A 20238-nucleotide genomic window follows, 5' to 3' on the forward strand; every position below is an offset into this window, starting at 1 on the left:
ACATTGACTACTAGATTCAAACAAGCAAAGCGGGATGGGAATGCCTGGATGGAGCCGTCACTCGTAAGGTATAAAGAAATGTCGAATTACGGGAGCGCAATCGAGAGAGCAATGCAGACTGTTTCTTTTTGACAAAGTTCGTAAGTATTAAAGTATGGTATGTGTAGTAAGGCAACGAATGCAGACGGTCCAGTGAACAACAAGTCACCCCTCCGCTCACAGGCTAAACATCAAGCGTACACAAACAGATAGATTGGTAGTCCCCAGTGCGTAAAACTCTGACAAAAATGAGCAAATGAGCCATCTAGCGCCAGTGAAGCAACACATCGGCCCTTCCAACAACCTCAACATAAAACAAAGCCAACGACGAGTTCTGTGGAAGATCACATTATCTCTCGTCAGCAAATCTGAAAGTAGTGTGCGTATGTATGTACAGAAAGAGATGGTTGAGTCGTAGCTCGGTCGTCCGCATTATCGAGATCGGGAGAGAAAAGTCAGGGATGAAAAGAGGATAGTCAGATGAGGGAGCCAAGCGGGATCAACCACGCTTTGAGGAAGAAGTATGTGTGTAGAGAGAGGTAAAATCAAGCTGATACCATGGGCAACAGTGTGATTGGTGCTAGAATGACGTATCGAGGCCGACGTTATCTCGAATCGATTCTCTCGTTTCTCGTCTCTCATGCAAAAGATCGTCGAACGCCGAAGGTGAAATCTCTTCAGGCGAGAGACATCAAACAGATAATCAAACCAAAATGGTACTCCTGAAATAGAAAAAGAGAATCCAACTCCACCCTTAAAACAAAGAAAACTCGTATTTTGGATCCAAGAACGAAAATTCGAAGGAATATGTATAGGTAAATCATATGACGACGACGTCTCCCTCAGCATCCGCTGGGTCGGAAGCCATCATATCACCATATTTACCCACGGTCATCAACATCGAGTCGTCGTCAAGATCAATGGCGCTATCGTCATTATTCGGAGCATGGAAGCCAGCAATGCTCTCGGGAATATTGGCAGGCTTCTCGTTTTCGGTATCATTAGGGTTTGACTCTGCATCCACTTGGGGCCGCAAGGAATCCTGAGTTTGACTCATGCTCTCTGCTGACGTGGAGCTGGGAGTCGGTCGTGCTCTTGCCTCGCCTCCAAGCTGAGAATCAGTTGTCATCATTGAGTTACTTCTCTCGTGACCCGGTAAGTTTGAGGACTTCATGAGAAATCCACTCTGCCCTTGCTGGTTCGCAGCCATACCAGCGTGTTGCAGAGTACTTGGCTTGTAACGCATAAACCCTCCCTTTTCAGCTTGCCATAACATCATTTCATGAAAGAAGACCTTGGTCATCCACCAAGCGCTGAAACTTTGAGCGCCTCCCAGCGTAAGTCGCCGCAGGATGCAATCCCACAGAGCATCGACTTTCTCAATTATGCACTGAGTGCGGTGATGCGGAAAGGCTCCCGGAAGGTTTAGAATGAAAGAGATCCACTTGTCCGGGAAGTTGTAGTCATCGCCGGCCGCCTCTTCGACGGGAAATTTGTGTACTTTGGTGTCTTCTTCGGTATCAGGCTTGGCAAAGAAGGGGAGAGTGGTGGATGGGTTGATGTCTGTAACTGGGGTGAGAAGAGATCGAATGTCATGCTTCAATATCTGTTCAGTTGCACGCTCCGCGCAGCTGGGAATATTGGCTTTCATGATCATTTCTTTGGGGTCAACCAAGGTCTTGAAATCGAACCACATCTGATTTCGGTTGTCGGGATGGCACAACCATGCGGCGGCCGCGTTGGCAGACTGGTTGACATCAAGCATATGCTTCAGTAGATTACAGAATATATGCGCTGGGAGCAGTCTGGCTAGAGAAACATGTGTAGGCTGAGTCTTGAACGTGTCCGCAATGTGGGCTGTCAGCCGTTGCGAGATGGAGCAGAAAGCATCCAAAACCAATTTCGGCACCACCTGAGTGGTGAGCGGTGCGACGAATGCAATCATTTTCTGATACATGATCCAATCGCATTCTTTGATCCATGGTGCAAGGTTAGGATGCGTTAAGAGCTTCTGCACAGGAACTGTCAGCGTGCCGTGGAAGGCCGAGAAATATCGTAACATGTTCTTTTCCTTGCAGTATCGGAAACTGTCAATGACAGAAATACAATGTGAGCGATAAAGAGCTGCAAGCGCAGCAGCGATTTTGGGGTCCGTGTTTGCTGGGAGGTACTGCTGTATATCAGGAAGATGAAGATCTTCATTGTCGATGGAAGCCGTGTCGCATGAAGGTAGGTCGAGCATCTGATGAATGATTTTGCCGGCTTGGCTTGCCATATTATCAAGGGTGGTGGAGGAATCACCATAAGAGTAAGATGGGACTGGGCAACCACAACCTGGATTCGAGGTATTGGTCGAGAATCTGGGGGTAAATGATGTTGTGGGGGAAGGGAATTCGGCGGTGTCGGCAGGTGGTTGAGGTGCGACGCTGATGCTACAGGCTTCATCAATACTTTGCGTCAGTCAAATGGCAAGGAACATTCACCATACCTTTTCTGCATGATATCTTCAACCTTGCTATCCGTAACACCAGTGGAACCATTTCCACTCATCGGTAATTGAGGGTTTAGTGGTGGCGGCTTCTGCTGTTTCTCCTCAATCACGGTCAAATCCACGTAGTGGTACTTTGATTCGCCACGAACGCCCAACCGTCTCGTCTGGACGTTGGGAAAGATGATTCGAACCAATTTCCCGAATGACGCGGGGTTCAACACCGAGACACGTTCTGTCCCACATTTCTCGGCATAACAGCAATAGACGCGATCACGTCTGACCGAGCCGCTACTTTTCCTGCAGTTCTCCTTCAACCTAGAGCCAGGTGAGCATGGCTGACAGAGCCCAAGAACAAACCGCTGCTTACCAGATCATAGCAAAGACCTGCTTCACCTTTTCAGCCTTGCCGCCAGCACCTTCATGCTTCAGGACCTCGGCTGCCATCTGCTTCAGAGTGAACCCTTCAAATTGACGTAATAATTTCCGGAGCTCGTTATCGTTAGCGAGGGATGAGCTAGACCCTTTCTTCTTCTTTGCGCCTGCCTCAGAATTCTCGTTGTCCTCCAGAACGTGCTCCGGCGCATGATTTTCAATCCCACTATCATACATAGCCGCAAACTGTGGCATCGGCATGCCCGGGAGGCCGTGACTCGGTATGCCGGCCGACAATGTGTGATGGGATAGATGGTGACCGTGCATTGCATGGCCCGGGAACTCCTCAGCCCGCGGCATGACGGGATGATGGGCCTCTTGCAGCGTCGGATCGAGAGATGCGCCGTTTACCTGGTGCGACAGCTGCTGTCCGAATCGCATGATGATTTCCTCCGGATTACTAGCAAAGACACTATGACCTGTGGGCTGCGTGGGCAAGAACTGGGGGAACCCGTCGGTGATCTGTTGATCCTGGGTCTGTTGAGTCGTGGTGGAATGAATGCTAGCCGTTGAGCCTCGCGACCGTGGGCGACGGCTGTTCCTTGATACTACAGTTTCCGATCGTGATCGCATGAGATCAGCGGTACCGGGGCGGCTGAGTGGTGCTACTAATTGGGTCGTTTGAGAAGCAACACTCGACGCCTGCGAGGCCGCTCGGCCCACTGTGCCTGCACGATTAGCCGGTCAAACTTATAAACTTATGAAGCAGCAGCAGCAGCAGCAGGGCAGGAGGCAACCCAAAACCCAAAGGGACAGACGGTACGCAACGGTCAAAGCCCGATGAACCACCGAGACAGGTCGCATGCAGGAAGAAAAGCAGTATCTCTTACCCATATCAGGAGGCATATCCTTCTTTATTCTTCTTTATTGACTGGGAGGGAAAGATGTTCGGGTACTGCTACACACAGCACACGTTTCGTTGCTGGGTGAGAGACGGGTTTGGTTTGGTGTGGTAACCACGGGCAATAGCGTCTGTTTTGATCCTTCACGGAACCACCCTCGAACCGCACGAATCCCCACCGCAGCAGACGCAGAACAGGCACGAACGCCAGAAGAAAGAGGCAGCGGGTTGTATAGCTTGTCGTCGTCAAGGCATTCAGAGGTTTGTCGTTGAGCTGCAGCAGACTGGCTATGGAAGGCTCATAGCGGCCGCGTTTACAGGGTCGAAGTGGGCGAAGGTCGAAGGAGGAATAAACAGAGAAATCCGTCTCTCAAGCAACGAGGCGGCGGTTGTTTGGGTCCCCGTCACGTGATCCAATGCGGCTTAGCTAAGATGCATTCTTCGCAGCCAAACAAAAACATCCCTGCAGAATGCAATCAATCTTGGCCAGTCCTTGCGTCCGTTAAGATTAAAGGAGCTATTCAGAGCACTCTGGACTGACCATGTATGTATGTATTTTGACCAGTTCTTTTTCTTCTGCACTATACAGAGTACTGTAGTTGCTCTTAAGTATGTATGTTGCACATACATGAAGATACTAGGTAGTACTGTTGTCTTCCGCCGACCCATGGTTCGTCAGTCCCCATGACTAAGCCCATTAGTTCTCGGCCCAACTTGATCTGCCACCACCTGGTCGGAAGCTCGCTTATGACCTCATTTCATTCAATGTCATGTTTGGAACTCATCATCAATAGCCCTTAATACTCAATCAACCCTATGAATTACATGCCCTTCAATCCAGCATTATTCCTGCATCCCCAAGAGACAATCTACGAGGTGGGAAAAAAAGATTCCAAATTCATAGTTAATCTGAATATCCTCACAACCCACGACTCTAAGCATTTATAACCAACGCCGTCCCAAGAACATCTCAGGAGCTATCATCATGTGCCCCCAGTGTGGTATAAAGTCAACACAAAACAATCCTTCAAGCAGCTCCAAACTCCATTCACTGCCCACAAATGCCAAATATCCTTGTCCATTGAAACTCAAACCCGGTAGACTCAAAATAGTCTATTGCATTTGTGCTTTTAGCCTCCGCTCTCGGGCGTGGCGCCAGCCAGGGCCCCAGCGGTCTTCAATCCACAGCAATGGAACCATCACCAATGTGATACCCGCGAGCAAAACAAACGTATAGTCTGGCCCCAGCGCTTCCAGAATGGGCTGTACAGCCGCCACACCTGCAGCTCCTATCAAACATCGCATCAGGTTATTCACCGCCGTTGCGCTGGCGCTTGCTCCGGGATACAGATCGATGACCAACGCGCTGTTGATAGTGAAGATCCCCGTCGCACAGAAGGCGATGAAGTATTGCAAGATAATAGGAACAGCAACATGGGTGCGCAGAGACACGCCATAGACCGCTGTAGTCACGATAAAGATGCCAGTGATCCACCAAGTGTTTCGCATCCGAGCAACCTCGATGGGAAAGTCCGAGTGTGATTTGAGATTGACTCGAGTGCCCGCTGGATATCCATGCTTCTCGCAATATTCGCGCTCGGTCAAGCGGTGGTTGTAGTCCATAAGGTACCCTACTAGGTAAGATCCTGACATACATCCAAATCCTGTTTTATCGACATTAGCAACCTGAAACCCCTGGTAGTGCCTGCTGAGAGCTCAACGTACCGTTGCCCAAAAATGTCAACCCTACTTCAAGAGATGACAGGCCATAGACCTCGCTGAAGAGATCCGTGGTGCTCGAGGTCACCATGCTCCATACAGTATACACTACACTTCCAAAAAATAAGGTGATAAAGACATCCTTTTCGGCCAGGAATTTCAATGGCGCACACACGGTCCGCCAAGTCACCTTCGCCTTTTTTACCCCCGGTTCTGCACCGTCGATAACACCGGGCTGGCTCGTAAAGTGGTATAGAAAAGGCTTGTGGAGGCCATCAAGCTTCACAGTACCATTGCCAGCAATAGGGCGGAGCGTTTCCGGGAGGAGAACCAGGATTGACACTAGACTCACGCCTCCAAGTATGGTCAGGAACCAGAAGATAGATCTATACCCAAGGTACTGGGTCAACAGGCCACCAAAGACCGGGCCAATGCCCTGTCCAAGCATGCGGACTACCATTCTTGTCAGCTTCCATGCTACCAGAATTCTTCTGATTCTGCAGAGCCAAATCTACTTACCTCCGCCGAAGATGCCCACCAAGCTACCCCTTTCCGCGGAAGTGGTGATGTCGCCAATAACTCCAGCTCCTGCATAGGCGTTAGGAGTGCTGCAGCAGTGGATTCCAAATGACAATCTTACCAATCGAAATGGTAGCCGCACTACCAGCTGCCTGCAGAGCGCGAAATGCCATGAGCTCGCCATAGTTCTTGGACTCAGCTAGTGCGATGTTTGCTACTAAGTAGACAACAAAGGTGCCAATGAACACAGGGCGTCTTCCTAAAGCATCTGAGAGAGATCCCCAGAAGGTCGGCGCGAGGCCTTGGACAATCATGTATATTGTGATAGTGAGGGTCGCCAGCGTCATGCTGACGTTGAGTGACTGTTCCACGTTCAGTAAACATGTCTGGATCTCTGAAAGGTTCGAGCACTGCATGGCTTATGCTCTGGATACACACCTTCGATACATCGTCCAAAGCAGGGAAGTAAATATTGGAGGACAGCGGTGAAAAGATGGCAGCCATCGAGACGATGCATACCATCTGCAACTTGCGGGATCGAGTGAAAATATGGTGTGGTGGAGGCTCAGACGATTGACCCTCGAATGTGGATGGATCTTGCGAGATCGAACCCTTCTCTGAGTCTTGATCCGTTGAGGAAGCCACCGAGGAAAGTTGTGGCTCTGGGACCTTTGCGGTCTCTTCTCTCGATGGTGACATGTTTATGGCTTGATTGCAGGTCCAGCCCTGAAGAAACTTGCTAAACAATAGTATCCAATTCAAAGAGGATGGACAAGGAGAGTGTTTCTGCAGACGGACCATGTGCGAGGCCAGTGCACTATATGTCCCGGAGTTTCCCATGTCATTGATGCCACGGACAAGACACGCTCGGACTCCGACAGAAGAAAGGACTAGGCATCTCCACTGCGGAGCATGGTTGATGGATGAGGTCAATCCGAGGACCTTCCTAGATGGGAGTCAAGTGGGTAACACATAGAAGCCTTATCGCATGCACGAGGGCCCGAGTTGGAGGGACCTTCGTCTCCGACCAGTCTCACTTGGCACCCAGCAGGCTAGGTCACATTGGGGCAGATCCAAGCCATTGGGCAGCCGCTGGAAGTGGGAGATATGAAGTGGGAACAACAAGGGTCTGGAAGAGACAAGACGGGGCTGATGTGACGACGAGTGGTCAGGAGTATGAGCTCTGCAAGCCATTGAGAGCTGCCGAGACCGTCGACTAGCGCTCGAAGCTGGGAGCTGACGAATGCAATCCACCTGCAACATAGGATTGGTGTGTTTCAGGGACCCGGCGCATCTGTCATGTATCGCAGAATCTAGAAAGAGCGGAGCAAGTGCTCAGGAATCTGGACGGTCTATTGAGAGACGGCGGCATCACTGCCAGCGGGTCCTTGTGGCAACGGACGATCATAACCGGCGAAACTGTTGACCAACGGAGCCGGAGTCTTTCACGTGCGTGTTCAAGACCGGAATTTCTTCGAGGCGTGGTTGTCATCTGAGATATCCTTGAGCCTCTCATCAGCTTTGCCTGTCGATAGAAGATTCCGACTGGCACTTTGCTGGGACAAACATCTGATCATCTTCAAACGTGTTCCAGTATGTTATTCTTGTCCATCCAGTGCCGGAAGGATTGGGCATGGACGAAGATTTACAGGAGAGACCATTATGGCCATTGATAGGCATGATCCTCATTCTTAGGATTTGCATGGATCTCGGGGATCTACATCGGCACCCTTCGCACTCAGGGTGGATGGGGGACCGGGGGGGCTAGAGTCCGGCCAACCCGAAAACCGGTGCCCACTGCCTCCGAGTTGCTGCCTTAACCTTGACATGATGGCCGGTCCCGCATGCTAAGGTGTTAGACTAGAAGATCTGAGTTCCATGCAGCTTCGCCCGCCGCGGAGTTTGGAATTCTGCTTTGGTGGATTTTCAGCGGCAATCACGGCCTGGATGGAGCCTAATGCGTAGGCTCTCCCTTAAGCTTAATTATGTGACCCGAAAAGGGGGGAGGTTTTCAAAAGGATAATAAAAGCAATTCTCTGGTCTTTAACAGTGAGGCCATATTGAAGATAAAGATCTACAGCATAGTGCGGATGGACAGGGCCAACTGCGGCGTATGCAATAATAGCCCGTGATGACGAGGACTCTCGAGCATCGGTAAATCACTGAATGTGCGCAATCATCTATTTGGGGGGGGGGGCACCGGACAGCAGAGCAGGGTAGGGACAGATCACAAATAGTAGATTGCTCGATTCGGTCAATTGCGGAGCACGATGATGATGTTGATGCTCTTGGGTTTTTCCCAAGGGGGAAATTCGTCTCAGCCGTCATTAGATGAGGGTTCATAAGCACTGGCATGTTTCTGTTGGCCTGGAATCGGTATCACATTGCTCAGAAATTGGGGGATGTAAAACGACCTGGGCTAAATATAGTAAGATAGCTGTGGCCTATGTGTCAAAGATCAGTTAAGTTTCTAGAGAGAATCAAGAAGGCCAAGCGATAAGAGAGGATGGATGGATGTGATTGTAGTGACGGTAGAAAGTCGGAGAATCGAACTACTGTACGGAGTACTCGAAGTCCTATCACGGATTCCGCCATGTCAATCTTGGCGAACAAGACTCGGGGGCCAGAACAAGGGAGCCTAAGGGGGAGAGGAGAAGAGGAGAAGAGAAAAAGAGAAAAAGAGAAAAAGAGAAAAAGAGAAAAAGAGAAAAAGAGAAAATAAGGAGAAGAAACAAAGAAGAAATCAGGGATAAACGGAGGGAAGGACTAATTGGGTTCTGAGATGACTAGTTCAAGAGATTAACGAGGTTAACTTTGAGAAGTGGAGCTTAGGAGGGATGGATCAATGGGCGCAGTGGCGCAGATCGACACCGCCCGCGCCAAGCCCCGGTTGGCTTGCCGCGATTGAGCCTGACTTTTCGAGTCGGTCCACTAAGTTACTAACTATATGCAGTACATATTGCACAGTAGGTACATATTGCACTCGGCATATCATAAAGAATCACACAGCTACAAGTACCCAACAGAGATGTATATTCTTGAATGGACTAGCAGAAGACTCGACTTCACCTTTGTTATAGCATATAGCATATATCTACAGAGGGTAGGTAGATATAAATACTCATGACAGTGCACACCACATACACTGAGGACCTGCAGCACTTGCTCACCGTCACGCTACTCACTGACACGGCCACATCGCATGGCAATCAGCGATAGTGGTCTTATCGCAAACCACATCACAATCATCATTGGCAACAAACGATCTCTATTTCTACAGCTATGACAAGACAATAGTGTCTCAGTCCCAAGCCTGAGACCTGCGAGCCACATGAATTGGTAGTGACTTGGAACTGTGGCCCACTTCATCAAAACAATTGCAACCCAATCAAGCTGGAAAAGAGAAGTTGCATGGGTTAGGCCATACAGTAACTCTCATACACTCAAGGGGTGTGCCGCTAGTTAACCTACTGTGAATGGCTCCTCAGCCAGCTTACTATCCTGCCCCATTTAACTAACCTAGTCGGCCCGTTTGTCAACACCACAGCATAGTTTACTTTCATTATGTTTTATGATAAGATTGATCCCACATGACACTGGTGCTTTCTCAAAGGACCCTGGTCACTATTTGTCACTATGTGAAAAAGTCATCACTCGTTCTTATCCCCTTCAGGTTAAACCCGACATCTCAATGGACATCGTTGGAGGTATATGTCGTTATCGGCGGCTACGGCTACCAATAAACCAAATTGATATAGTGTGTGCATTTTGCATCCCATGAGCCCCTGTCACATCCCTGCTGGCTCGGGAATTGATTGATGGGACGGAGTACTTACTCCGTACCAAGCCAGTGCATTATCTCCAACTCGCCTACCACGCCAGGTCTTAGCTGCAGCTGCAGGGCATTCGGTTGAAGAGAGGGGCAAATGCAATTCAATCAATCAATCTAGTCTAAGCCTTCCTACCCCTCCCTCATTCCGTTCCTTGTCTGTCTGCCGTTACCTACAGTGCAAGAAAAAAAAAAGCCGTATACGGAGTAGTCATTGGTTATTGATCCATAGCATTACAGGGTCTGACCGGGATCTAAGGCTCCGCTGCCAAGTTCAGACTGTGCTTTTTGTTTTGAACAATATCATCATAAGGACCCTGGTAGACAGTATCCATACTCTCTACCTGTGTGCTCAGGAACTGGAACTAATTGATAGTTCTAGCCTTTTTACGTGCACAGGTGATGAGAGTGCAAGTAATGCCCGAGTCACGATCGACACCGTCGCAAGAAGTCAGTACAGGAAGTGTTTCTGTTTGGTAGAGACCCTTTTTCTTCCACACCCCATTACATCAACCCGTCCGCTGCGTGTCAGCATTTTCTTCTCTTCTCTTCTCTTCTCTTTTCTTTTTTTTACCTAAGCAGACAATTTTTTTCAGCCACGAGAATGGCTCCTGCATTAGTACTTGATTTGGTGGATCTACTCGGAGTTGTTTGGACATCGGACGTCATGCTCGGGAAGCCGAGAAGCGAGCTTCCGAGCATCGACCGTGACCAAACGGCTTTCGGGTCCTTGTGAAGATCGCTGCTGTTGTAGTCCTAGTAATGGAGATGGAAAGTGACATTCCTCTTGTCTAGGAAAAGTCAAAGAGGTTAGTCATCTTGCGTGTGGCCAGGCTAATCTACACCAGAGAAACGAGGGTCTGTGGACACTGGAGGATCTGTACCGCGGCAGAGACTCGGGTCATCGATGCTCATTAAACGGTGGTGCCTACAAGAATTCTCCCGCACGTGGGCCCGTGAATAATAAATCAAATTTACATACCAGACCTAATTACTGCCTTGCATCTTCTAAACAAAGGAAATATATCGACGAGGGGGATAAGAGATCAGATAGAAAATACAGGACGGCCACCATGGCTCGGGCAAATAAGGAGAAAAGGTCGTCTAAATGATAAATAAAAGGATGAGCAGAAGTACGACATCCTTCACATGTCTGCCTGGTTGATAAAGAAGAAAAATCGCTCATACCAACCAAAAACAAACGCTGCAGGATTATGTCATATCTCCGCCGGGTGCAAAAGTGATTGATGATCACTTAATCTAGACCAGGTCCCTCTTGACGAATTCGGCCAACAGGGCCTTGCCAAGAGCAGCGGGACTTCTCTCGACGATGACACCAGCCTTCTCCAGAGCAGAGATCTTCGAGTCGGCACCACCCTTGCCGCCGCTGACGATGGCACCGGCGTGACCCATACGGCGGCCCGGGGGAGCACTGATACCAGCAATGAAACCAACAGCAGGCTTGTTGTACTTGTTGTTGGCCTTGAGGAACTCGGCGGCGTCCTCCTCAGCGCTACCACCGATCTCACCGATCATGATGATACCATCGGTCTCGGGGTCCTCGAGGAAGATCTTCAAGCAGTCGATGAAGTTGGTTCCGGAGAAGGGGTCACCACCGATACCGACAACCAGAGACTGACCCAGACCGGCCTGGGTGGTCTGGTTGACGGCCTCGTAGGTCAGGGTACCGGAACGAGAGACGATACCGACACGGCCACGCTTGTGGATGAATCCGGGCATGATACCGATCTTGCATTGGCCCTAGCGCATCAAATAACACCAGATGTTATTGCCAGGGATCACTAGTGGCTTTGGCTTGGGTACTTACGGGAGCAATGATACCAGGGCAGTTAGGACCCACAAGACGGGTCTTGTTCTGCGTCTTCAGGATGTCCGTGATACGGACCATGTCTGAGCACTCGTCTATCAGTCTTCCGACCCGAACAGGCATCTAAAGCGCTCGCTTATCTAAGAGAACATACCGTGCTGAGGGATACCCTCGGTGATACTATATCAAGATCAGCGGCCAACTCACTTTCCGAAAGCTCAACAAGATACGTACCAGACAGCCAGAGGGATTTCGGCCTCGATGGCCTCCTCGATACCCTTGGCAGCCAATGGGGGACTGCAATCATTAGCACCTCGCATGTGCATGTTCAATCCACCAACACCGGGTCCTTACGGAACGAAAAGCGCAGTAGCAGTGGCGCCAGTCTCCTTCACAGCCTCGCTCACGTTGGCGAAAACGGGTCTGTCGAGGTGCAGGGATCCGGCCTTCTTAGGGTTGGTTCCACCAACGACCTTGGTGCCTGGCAGTTGTGAGTTTCGCGTACGTGACCATTTAGAGGGTGCTATTCCGCTTGGCGCCTGCGCAGATGGGGGGAGGGATTGGAAAGATTAATACCGTAGGCGATGGCTTGCTCGGCATGGAAACTGCACCCGGACGGGAAAAAAGCAACGTCAGCGATATATCCTTGACAACCTTTCCCAAATGGAACAAAATACGTACGTTCCCTGCTTTCCAGTGAAACCCTGGAAGATCACCTTCGTCTCCGAGTTGATGCGAAGGTTGTTGACGGTCTCAGAGTAGATGGGGCTAGCTGAAGCTGCGTATCCCCGGCGCTGCGTGGCAGCAGCATTGCGAAGAGCAGAAGCGGTGTTACGGCGGAAGGCCTGCATTTTGGCTGGGGGGAAAGGAAAAGGAACCGGGGAAGGAGAAAAGAGAGGAGAGGGGACGGAGATAAAGACGCACTCGAAAAGGTATGAGTGGTTTCAGGAGAGGGGGAGGGAGAGTTTGAATTAGGAGGGTATACAGAGCAGAGGGAAGAGGCCGGTTCAGAAACGCGATTTGGGAACTTTCGGGACAAAGCTTTAAGCGGATCCGAATTGTCACGGGCGGTCGGTCGGTTTTCTCCCTCACTCCCTTTACATTACTTACTTACTACTCGACCAACCTGTGGTGGCACCCTCGGTCCTCCCGCTTTTTTTTTCCCTTTCCCTTCCACGCTTGCCGCGTGCCATACCCGGGTCACAAGTCACCAGTCACCTCTTATCCAGTTGTTATTCCAATCATTATTATTATCGCTCACTCATTAAATTGTACTTTTGATTGAACCCGAGCGAACGGCCATCACGGGCGCAAGTCTTACCGCGCATCCGCCTCTCTGGTCGCTTTTAATTCGAAAATAACTTCCGCAACCTCATTTGGCGACCGTCGACCGTCGACCCTCGCCCGCATATCTAACCCACGATGGCGACCGTCACTATGACTATGCCGCCACCATCCTCGAAGCCCAAGAAAAATGCCAAACTTCCCTCGGAGAATGAACGGTTCATGCGAGCTTGTTCTGATATTGCGAATGCTCTAATTCAGGACCATGAATCACAGAGGGATCCCACGAAGCCCCGCAAAGATATCAACCTCAACAAGCTGCGGGGTCAAATCGCCAAAAAGCATGCCTTGTCCACTCAACCCCCTCTGACAGCCATCATCGCGGCAGTTCCCGAGCATTATAAGAAATATATCCTTCCCAAATTGATTGCCAAACCAATCAGTATGTTGTTTCGTGCCTTTATGGGGTATGCCGTCCGCATATACTAAACAGTTGCCGCTAGGAACCTCCTCCGGTATTGCCGTCGTCGCCGTCATGAGCAAACCCCACCGCTGTCCCCATATCGCATACACGGGAAACATTTGTGTCTATTGCCCCGGTGGCCCCGACTCCGATTTCGAGTATTCCACACAGTCCTACACTGGCTACGAGCCCACCTCGATGCGCGCTATCCGTGCCCGCTATGATCCTTTTGAACAGGCTCGAGGGCGTGTTGACCAGATCAAGTCACTCGGCCACAGCGTTGATAAGGTGGAATATATCATCATGGGCGGAACGTTCATGTCTCTTCCGGAAGACTACAGAGAATCTTTTGTGGCCCAGCTCCATAATGCTCTGAGTGGCTATCAAACAGACAACGTCGACGAAGCGGTGCAGGCCGGTGAGATGAGTAACATCAAGTGCGTCGGTATCACCATCGAGACCCGTCCGGACTACTGTCTCGACACCCATCTGAGCAGTATGTTGCGCTATGGCTGCACGCGACTGGAGATTGGAGTCCAGAGTCTGTACGAGGATGTTGCCCGGGACACGAACAGAGGCCATACTGTCGCTGCGGTGGCGGAAACTTTCAAGCTCGCAAAGGATGCTGGCTTCAAGGTAGTCAGCCATATGATGCCCGATCTGCCCAATGTGGGCATGGAGCGCGATCTCTTCCAGTTCCAGGAATACTTTGAAAACCCAGCTTTCCGGACCGACGGTCTGAAGCTCTACCCCACCCTTGTCATTCGTGGAACCGGTCTCTACGAGCTATGGAGAACTGGTCGGTACAAGAACTACACCCCGAACGCGCTGATCGACCTCGTCGCCCGTATTCTTGCTCTGGTGCCCCCGTGGACTCGTATCTACCGTGTCCAGCGTGACATCCCCATGCCGCTCGTCACTTCCGGTGTCGAGAACGGCAACCTGCGTGAGCTCGCCTTGGCCCGTATGAAGGACTTCGGAACGACTTGTCGCGATGTCCGGACCCGAGAGGTGGGTATCAATGAGGTCAAGAACAAGATTCGACCTTCGCAAGTGGAGCTGGTTCGTCGGGACTACTACGCCAACGGGGGCTGGGAGACCTTCCTGGCCTACGAGGACCCCAAGCAAGACATCCTGATCGGACTTCTGCGCCTCCGCAAGTGCAGCGCCACGCACACCTTCCGCCCCGAATTCACCGGCCAACAGACAAGTATTGTCCGGGAGCTGCACGTCTACGGCTCGGCTGTCCCCCTTCACGGCCGTGATCCCCGCAAGTTCCAGCACCGCGGATTCGGCACCTTGCTCATGGAGGAGGCTGAGCGGATCGCCCGTGAGGAGCATGGCAGTCAAAAGATCAGTGTCATCTCCGGAGTCGGTGTCCGCAGCTATTACGCTCGTCTGGGTTACTCCCTGGATGGCCCGTACATGTCCAAGACGCTGGAACCCGTTGAAGATGAGGAGTTCTTCTGATGTTTCCACGAGTGATATCGCTGATGTTTTCATGATCCCATAATGCCTCTATTCAGATAGAATTCCCGAGGTCTGTATTATCTGTCCAAAAGTGCTTGTTTTATCTGGGCCATGGGTTGGTCCGCGCATCGGGGCGTTCCAAGGAGTGTTGTTCGAAACGAAAAGCGATCTACGGCGGCTGTGTGTTTTTTCTTTCTTTCCCTTATACACCTTACATATTTTTGGCTAGGTTTTAAGAGCGACGTGAATGGCCTGCTTGTTTACAGGGGTGCCAATGACCTAAAGAATGCGTTGTTGTATCTAATCAGAAAAGAAAGGGGCGGGTATGGAATCTATACTTCTACAACAATAATGCATAAGCGGTGGTTTATAAAGGATTTGTCCAATCGCTGGTTGGATAGGATGCTGGGGAGATCCATAAGCAGGGGCAGAAGTAAGTTACCAACACGAAAGCAGCAACGCGCGCTCTTTCACAGGACTAAACGTACGTACTATATACAGACATACCATACACCATCTTCATGGGTCTATGAAGAATAAACAAGCGAACAAAATCACCAAAAATTGGAGTGAAAAGAGGATCGGGTACTTCGCTCAAGGAAGAAGCAGATAGCGGCGGATCTGGTGCCCTTCTCCTGCCGCCGAGGACCAGAAGCAAAGCAAATCAAATCACCTACTGTGCCTGTAAAGCAAGGCAGCTCGTGATTCAATCTTCTACCCCCCTTCCCGCGAGAGGCAGATGCCACACAGCCACGCAACTTCTTTGTGGAAGGGGGGCGAACGATGCAGCAGCCAGCGCCTAGATCAGAAAGAACCATGATCCTCCCCCCGGGGATCCGAACCCGACAAAGCAAGCCCACACGCAGTTGTAAACGACGTTCATTTCGAGATAGGGATATAAAAACAAAAACACGGTAGTATAGGGCGGGAATAAGGTTTGCGGAAGACACATAAGAGCAGGGGGGTTTTTTTTTCTCGGAACCACCAGCCGGGTGTAGTGGATTTAGCTCAAAGAGATGGCGCCGCCCCTGCGGCTTCTCGTGTGCAGGTAGGCCTGGAAGGCGCAGAATACGAAGAATGCCTGTAGGAAGAGAGAAAAGGACCGTACGTTAGCATCTGTCATGACGGATTCTCTGTTGCCTGGGTGGGATCATGGATGCGGGTGGGAACGGAACGTACGACGTATACAAGGACAGCGGTGTAGATGGAGGCAGCGACTGCGGCGCCATTCTCGGGTTCTTCTTCACCGCCGGTGAAGCTGTGGTGTTCTCTCTGTTTGTGTCAGGGGGTTAGTCATGGCAATTTGTTTGAGCGGGGGTGTGAAGCGGCTGGAGTCTCGTGGGAGGAAGTTGTGATAAAGGTGCCATACTTGGAATAGCGATCCGAGGACTGAGAGAATGACGATGGCGAAGAGAGATATGACCACGCTGGAGAGATTCGGTCAGTTATCTCGAATGGTACACTGGAGGTGATGTTTGAGAGGTCTGAGTTTACCAGGACCAAGCGTTCATCAAAGATACGACGGGCTTCATCTTGTTGGCTGAAGAGGGGGCGATAGCGTTCGAAGGCTGACGATACGGAAGGCAGAAGGGAGGGTGGAGCGGGCCGGTCAAGCTGTATAAAGATAGGCGGAAGGTAGATATACTCTTGTATTGTGTGGGAGCTAATTTTAAAACAAGCAAGATGCAGACAGATGAAGAGAGTGAGTTGAAATTGACCCAGGGCTGAGATTCAGTTGGAGAAGCTGTGATGTCGACTAGGAACTCGGCGGTGCCGGTGCGGTGCTGGTGCGGTCACCGCTAAGCCGCTTTCGGCACTGACGGTCTTTCCGGCTGTCTCGACCTGCGACGGATGGCCGCGTCATTCCACCAAGGAAGTGGGATGTAGACGAAGGTATATATATACATAGTATTGTATATATGTCTGCTGGTGGTAAACTACCACGGTCCGTTGAAGATAACAATATTCTTTGTGAATATTCCAGCTTGGAGTAACTATTAATGGTAAAATGAAATGTTGCTTAGTAGTATATATTTTTGCAGCCGAGCCGCCTAAAGTGCGTATATGTACATGTGCTCGGACAGAATCGATTGTCCTTGATCTAGGAGGTGTTTCCCTGGATGCCCACTTAATGCGACTTGTTCCACTCTATACATCCATCGAACGTTACCCCAGAGCCACCAAAGATGTCCAAAGCACTTCCAATGGTCAAATCAACTCTCCCCTGACTGCTGGCATGAACCATTTCCAAATCCTGCAAACTGCGAGCGCCACCGGCATAGGTGACGGGAATTGTACACCACTGGGCTAATTTGGCGATGAGCTCTTCATCAACACCCTGCTGCAGCCCCTCTACGTCAGCGGCATGGATGAGAAACTCGGAGCAGTAAGGTTCCAGCAACGAGATCGACTCTGCTTCAGTTAGTCTTACAGCTTGGCTCAGATAGAAGCAAAACGGTAGCCCAGGGACTGCAACCGCCAGGCATATCAAACACCTGTCCGCTCCTGCCTCTTGAGATACGAGCAAGGATGGGCGAGAGAGCTAGTGGAATTCATGGGCAGGAACTTGCCTTGGTTGATCTCCATCTCGGTAATGGTCTGCCAGCGGTTCATGGCCACAAACCAAGTGTTGTCCTTTCTACGGCAACTCAAGTCCAAGACCAGCTTTGATCGATCGCCTCCAAGGGCAGAAAGAACGGATTCAAGCCGCTCCTTCGAGAACTTGCCCTCTGGAAAGAGGAATGATGTAATGATCACCTACGAGAACGGGTCAGTCATGACAAGGCTGCACGTTGCTGGTACCAGAGACAGTGAGATCCAGACGCAAGAGCATGGAGTAAGATCAATCCAATCAGATACCTGCAGCTGAGCTGCAGACTGGATTTACGCTGTGAGACAGCAAGCGTAGGCATAGAGGCTCACCTTCTCGGCACCCTGGTCAATCCAGTACTGAGCGTTCTTATCGGTGATTCCTCCAGCCACTTGCAATCCGTTAGGCCAGGCTCGAAGTGCCTCATGCGCTGCCTCATCGTTGCCTGGGCCCAGCATCACGACATGCCCGCCGCGCAAATCGTGCTTCCGATATAAGTCGGCGTAATGACCGGCGGGGAGCTTGGAGACATAATTCGTCTTCAGATCGGCAGCAACATTGCTTAGGGTTCCGCCCACAATCTGCTTGACTTGCCCCGAGTGGAGATCGATGCAAGGGCGAAATTTGGTCATTTTTGAGTTCAAGGATTTGTTCAACGCCTTCTTGGAAATGTCGCGGCGCGCTACGAACTCGATTATAATCGGTGAAATCCAACGAGGGGTCGGACCTATCTTATCGCACGTGACATCATGCGATAACGGCTGACATAAGCACGTTTTGCGGCTAGTCTTCTCAATCGCATGGGCCTTTTTTTTTCTCTCTTGACTTTTCTATGCTCTAGTTTTTGGGTTCCCAACGCACACTCATACAAGGATCGATAAAGATGATTGGGAAACGGAAGAGGGGCACGGCCGTTGTGTCGAGAGCTACAACTTCAGATGACGAGGCCACGCCGCAGACAACCACCGAGTCCTCCCAGGACATTTTCCGCAAATTCTTCGAAGCTCAATTCCAACCGTTGGATGTACCTGGAGGTCAGGTATCCCGCCGTGATGATTCAGAAGACGAAAGCGACGGGGAAGACTTGGAGGCTTCCGATGCTGAGTCGGATTGGGATGGTATGAGCGGAGACGAAGAGGAACCAGAGGAGGTTGAAGTAATTGAGCATCGGGACGTAAAGTCCCAGGACTTGATGGACAAGAAAGCTCGCAAGGCCTTCATGGTAGGATATACTTGGTGGCCCATTGAAATTGAGTATCCTAACGCTGGTACAGACCGCCAAACCGCCATCCTCAATCTCCGAGCGAACCACGGCCAAAACGCCGAAGAAAGATACCGAGGATGACAACGATGACACCGAAATTGATGCGGACCATCTGAAAAACGATCTCGCACTGCAACGTCTCCTAAAGGAATCCCACCTTCTCGACTCAGCGTCCGATCTTGCTCCAACTGGCAAGAATCGCATCAAGGCTCTTGACTTGCGGATGCAGGAACTAGGATCTAAAGAGTCCTTGTACAAGCAAAAGATGCCCTCTTCTCACCGGAGAGGCATCAAAGCCAAGGCCGAGATGAAGGAAAACAAGCGTCGAAAGGAAGCCAGAGAAAATGGAATTATCCTCGAAAAACCGGCACCTAAGTCGAACACCAGCAGCGCCAAACGGCGAGAACGTGGTGTTGGAGGGCCCTCCGTCGGAAAGTTTGCAGGCGGAACTCTGAACCTGAGCAAACATGACGTAGCCGCTATCCAAGCATCAGGCCGGTCAAGCAGCAGAGGCAGAGGCAGGGGCGGTGGCAGAGGCAGAGGCAGAGGCAGAGGACGTCGCTAGTTGTCGATTCTGGCCCATGACACCTGACAACTACGCATGACATGCATCGCGTCCAAATTCCCTTCGAATCTCTTGCACTCAAAACACGCTACCGCTGTGCATAGTGCCTCCGGCTCGGGGCGTACTGTATGCTTGCCTCAGTATCGATTATCGGCGAAGAGAGGGGCTGTAGTTGCTTTCGACCACGCGAGTGGCCTCGAACTGCTGATCTGTTTCACCAGCTCGCCTTGACCCCTATTTGCGAGAACGAACGCCTCCATTGACGGCATGATAGGATGTTTCCAGTTTTCCTGACTCGCGCCAAGTTGGAGGAATGACAGAACCCTCACCGCAACTCCTCTCGTATTGAGTGCACCTGGATGGTGCGGACGTTCAGTCTGCGACGTTGAGTCTACTATCGAACTCCTAACTTGATCGCACAAACCTTATTCTGCCCACCCTTGGACCCGGGCTGCGAAGCACGTACCCTTAGCGTGGGAGTGTTCCAGATATGGCGAATTCTCCGAGTCGAGCTAATGTTTGAGAACGGGAACCCCCAGACCTGAGACAGATCGCTTCGTTTAGCATGTTTGGGGATTCTCAACATGCATGACGATATAGCGAAAGCCGCTCCCCAGTGGTTGACTCCAGTCAGTCACATAGCGCTAATCTACAAACACTTGAATGAAGCATGATCACGCGTTGACTTTCTTCCTGAAATTCTTATCACGGGTAAAAATAGAACAAGTGCGGGTTAGTAGTCAGTGGTCTAGCAGTTTAGTATAGGAGTAGTTCAAGCAACGCTGCTCTAACGAATTGGAAATTAAGAATATTCAGGTTAGACTTGCATTGGCAGTGTGATGCAATAGTACGAGCCTCGCCAACACAATGTAGAGATGAAGGTTCTCTCCCTCTTGAATTGTGA

The 20238-nt window shown here is 50.7% G+C and overlaps 7 protein-coding genes across 7 annotated transcripts; 2 read left to right on the forward strand and 5 right to left on the reverse strand.

The window, feature by feature from the left end:
- Positions 1 to 859: 859 nt before the first annotated feature.
- On the reverse strand, positions 860 to 3808 carry BO66DRAFT_440394 (RFX family transcription factor; the record flags this gene model as incomplete). The annotated part of the gene is made up of 4 exons (XM_025651253.1): positions 860 to 2471; positions 2528 to 2845; positions 2898 to 3624; positions 3793 to 3808. The coding sequence occupies 4 exons, from the start codon at positions 3806 to 3808 to the stop codon at positions 860 to 862; spliced, it is 2673 nt and encodes an 890-aa protein (XP_025502069.1).
- Positions 3809 to 4916: 1108 nt separating this feature from the next.
- BO66DRAFT_327347 (MFS transporter) lies at positions 4917 to 6740 on the reverse strand (the record flags this gene model as incomplete). The annotated part of the gene is made up of 5 exons (XM_025643940.1): positions 4917 to 5467; positions 5529 to 5975; positions 6042 to 6110; positions 6163 to 6403; positions 6480 to 6740. The coding sequence occupies 5 exons, from the start codon at positions 6738 to 6740 to the stop codon at positions 4917 to 4919; spliced, it is 1569 nt and encodes a 522-aa protein (XP_025502070.1).
- A 3949-nt stretch (positions 6741 to 10689) lies between these two features.
- BO66DRAFT_393270 (succinate--CoA ligase (GDP-forming) subunit alpha) lies at positions 10690 to 12729 on the reverse strand. The gene is made up of 7 exons (XM_025647720.1): positions 12380 to 12729; positions 12275 to 12303; positions 12053 to 12179; positions 11933 to 11995; positions 11853 to 11878; positions 11699 to 11781; positions 10690 to 11631 (listed from the first exon to the last, which is right to left on the reverse strand). Exons 1-7 carry the CDS (start codon positions 12547 to 12549, stop codon positions 11131 to 11133), a joined length of 999 nt encoding a protein of 332 aa, XP_025502071.1. The 5' UTR covers positions 12550 to 12729; the 3' UTR covers positions 10690 to 11130.
- Positions 12730 to 13120: 391 nt separating this feature from the next.
- On the forward strand, positions 13121 to 14915 carry BO66DRAFT_440397 (Elongator subunit ELP3; the record flags this gene model as incomplete). Its single annotated transcript, XM_025651254.1, has 2 exons — positions 13121 to 13424; positions 13486 to 14915. The coding sequence occupies 2 exons, from the start codon at positions 13121 to 13123 to the stop codon at positions 14913 to 14915; spliced, it is 1734 nt and encodes a 577-aa protein (XP_025502072.1).
- A 910-nt stretch (positions 14916 to 15825) lies between these two features.
- Positions 15826 to 16559, reverse strand: BO66DRAFT_132366 (uncharacterized protein). Its single transcript, XM_025641997.1, has 4 exons — positions 16410 to 16559; positions 16285 to 16342; positions 16095 to 16187; positions 15826 to 15996 (listed from the first exon to the last, which is right to left on the reverse strand). Exons 1-4 carry the CDS (start codon positions 16445 to 16447, stop codon positions 15919 to 15921), a joined length of 267 nt encoding a protein of 88 aa, XP_025502073.1. The 5' UTR covers positions 16448 to 16559; the 3' UTR covers positions 15826 to 15918.
- Positions 16560 to 16954: 395 nt separating this feature from the next.
- Positions 16955 to 18179, reverse strand: BO66DRAFT_393273 (1-(5-phosphoribosyl)-5- ((5-phosphoribosylamino)methylideneamino)imidazole-4-carboxamide isomerase HIS6). Its single transcript, XM_025647721.1, has 3 exons — positions 17838 to 18179; positions 17486 to 17672; positions 16955 to 17327 (listed from the first exon to the last, which is right to left on the reverse strand). The coding sequence occupies exons 1-3, from the start codon at positions 18135 to 18137 to the stop codon at positions 17044 to 17046; spliced, it is 771 nt and encodes a 256-aa protein (XP_025502074.1). The 5' UTR covers positions 18138 to 18179; the 3' UTR covers positions 16955 to 17043.
- A 209-nt stretch (positions 18180 to 18388) lies between these two features.
- BO66DRAFT_413006 (uncharacterized protein) lies at positions 18389 to 19334 on the forward strand (the record flags this gene model as incomplete). The annotated part of the gene is made up of 2 exons (XM_025649388.1): positions 18389 to 18727; positions 18780 to 19334. The coding sequence occupies 2 exons, from the start codon at positions 18389 to 18391 to the stop codon at positions 19332 to 19334; spliced, it is 894 nt and encodes a 297-aa protein (XP_025502075.1).
- Positions 19335 to 20238: the final 904 nt, after the last annotated feature.

This window comes from Aspergillus aculeatinus, assembly GCF_003184765.1.
Source record: "Aspergillus aculeatinus CBS 121060 unplaced genomic scaffold BO66scaffold_36, whole genome shotgun sequence".
Taxonomy (NCBI): Eukaryota; Fungi; Ascomycota; class Eurotiomycetes; order Eurotiales; family Aspergillaceae; genus Aspergillus; species Aspergillus aculeatinus.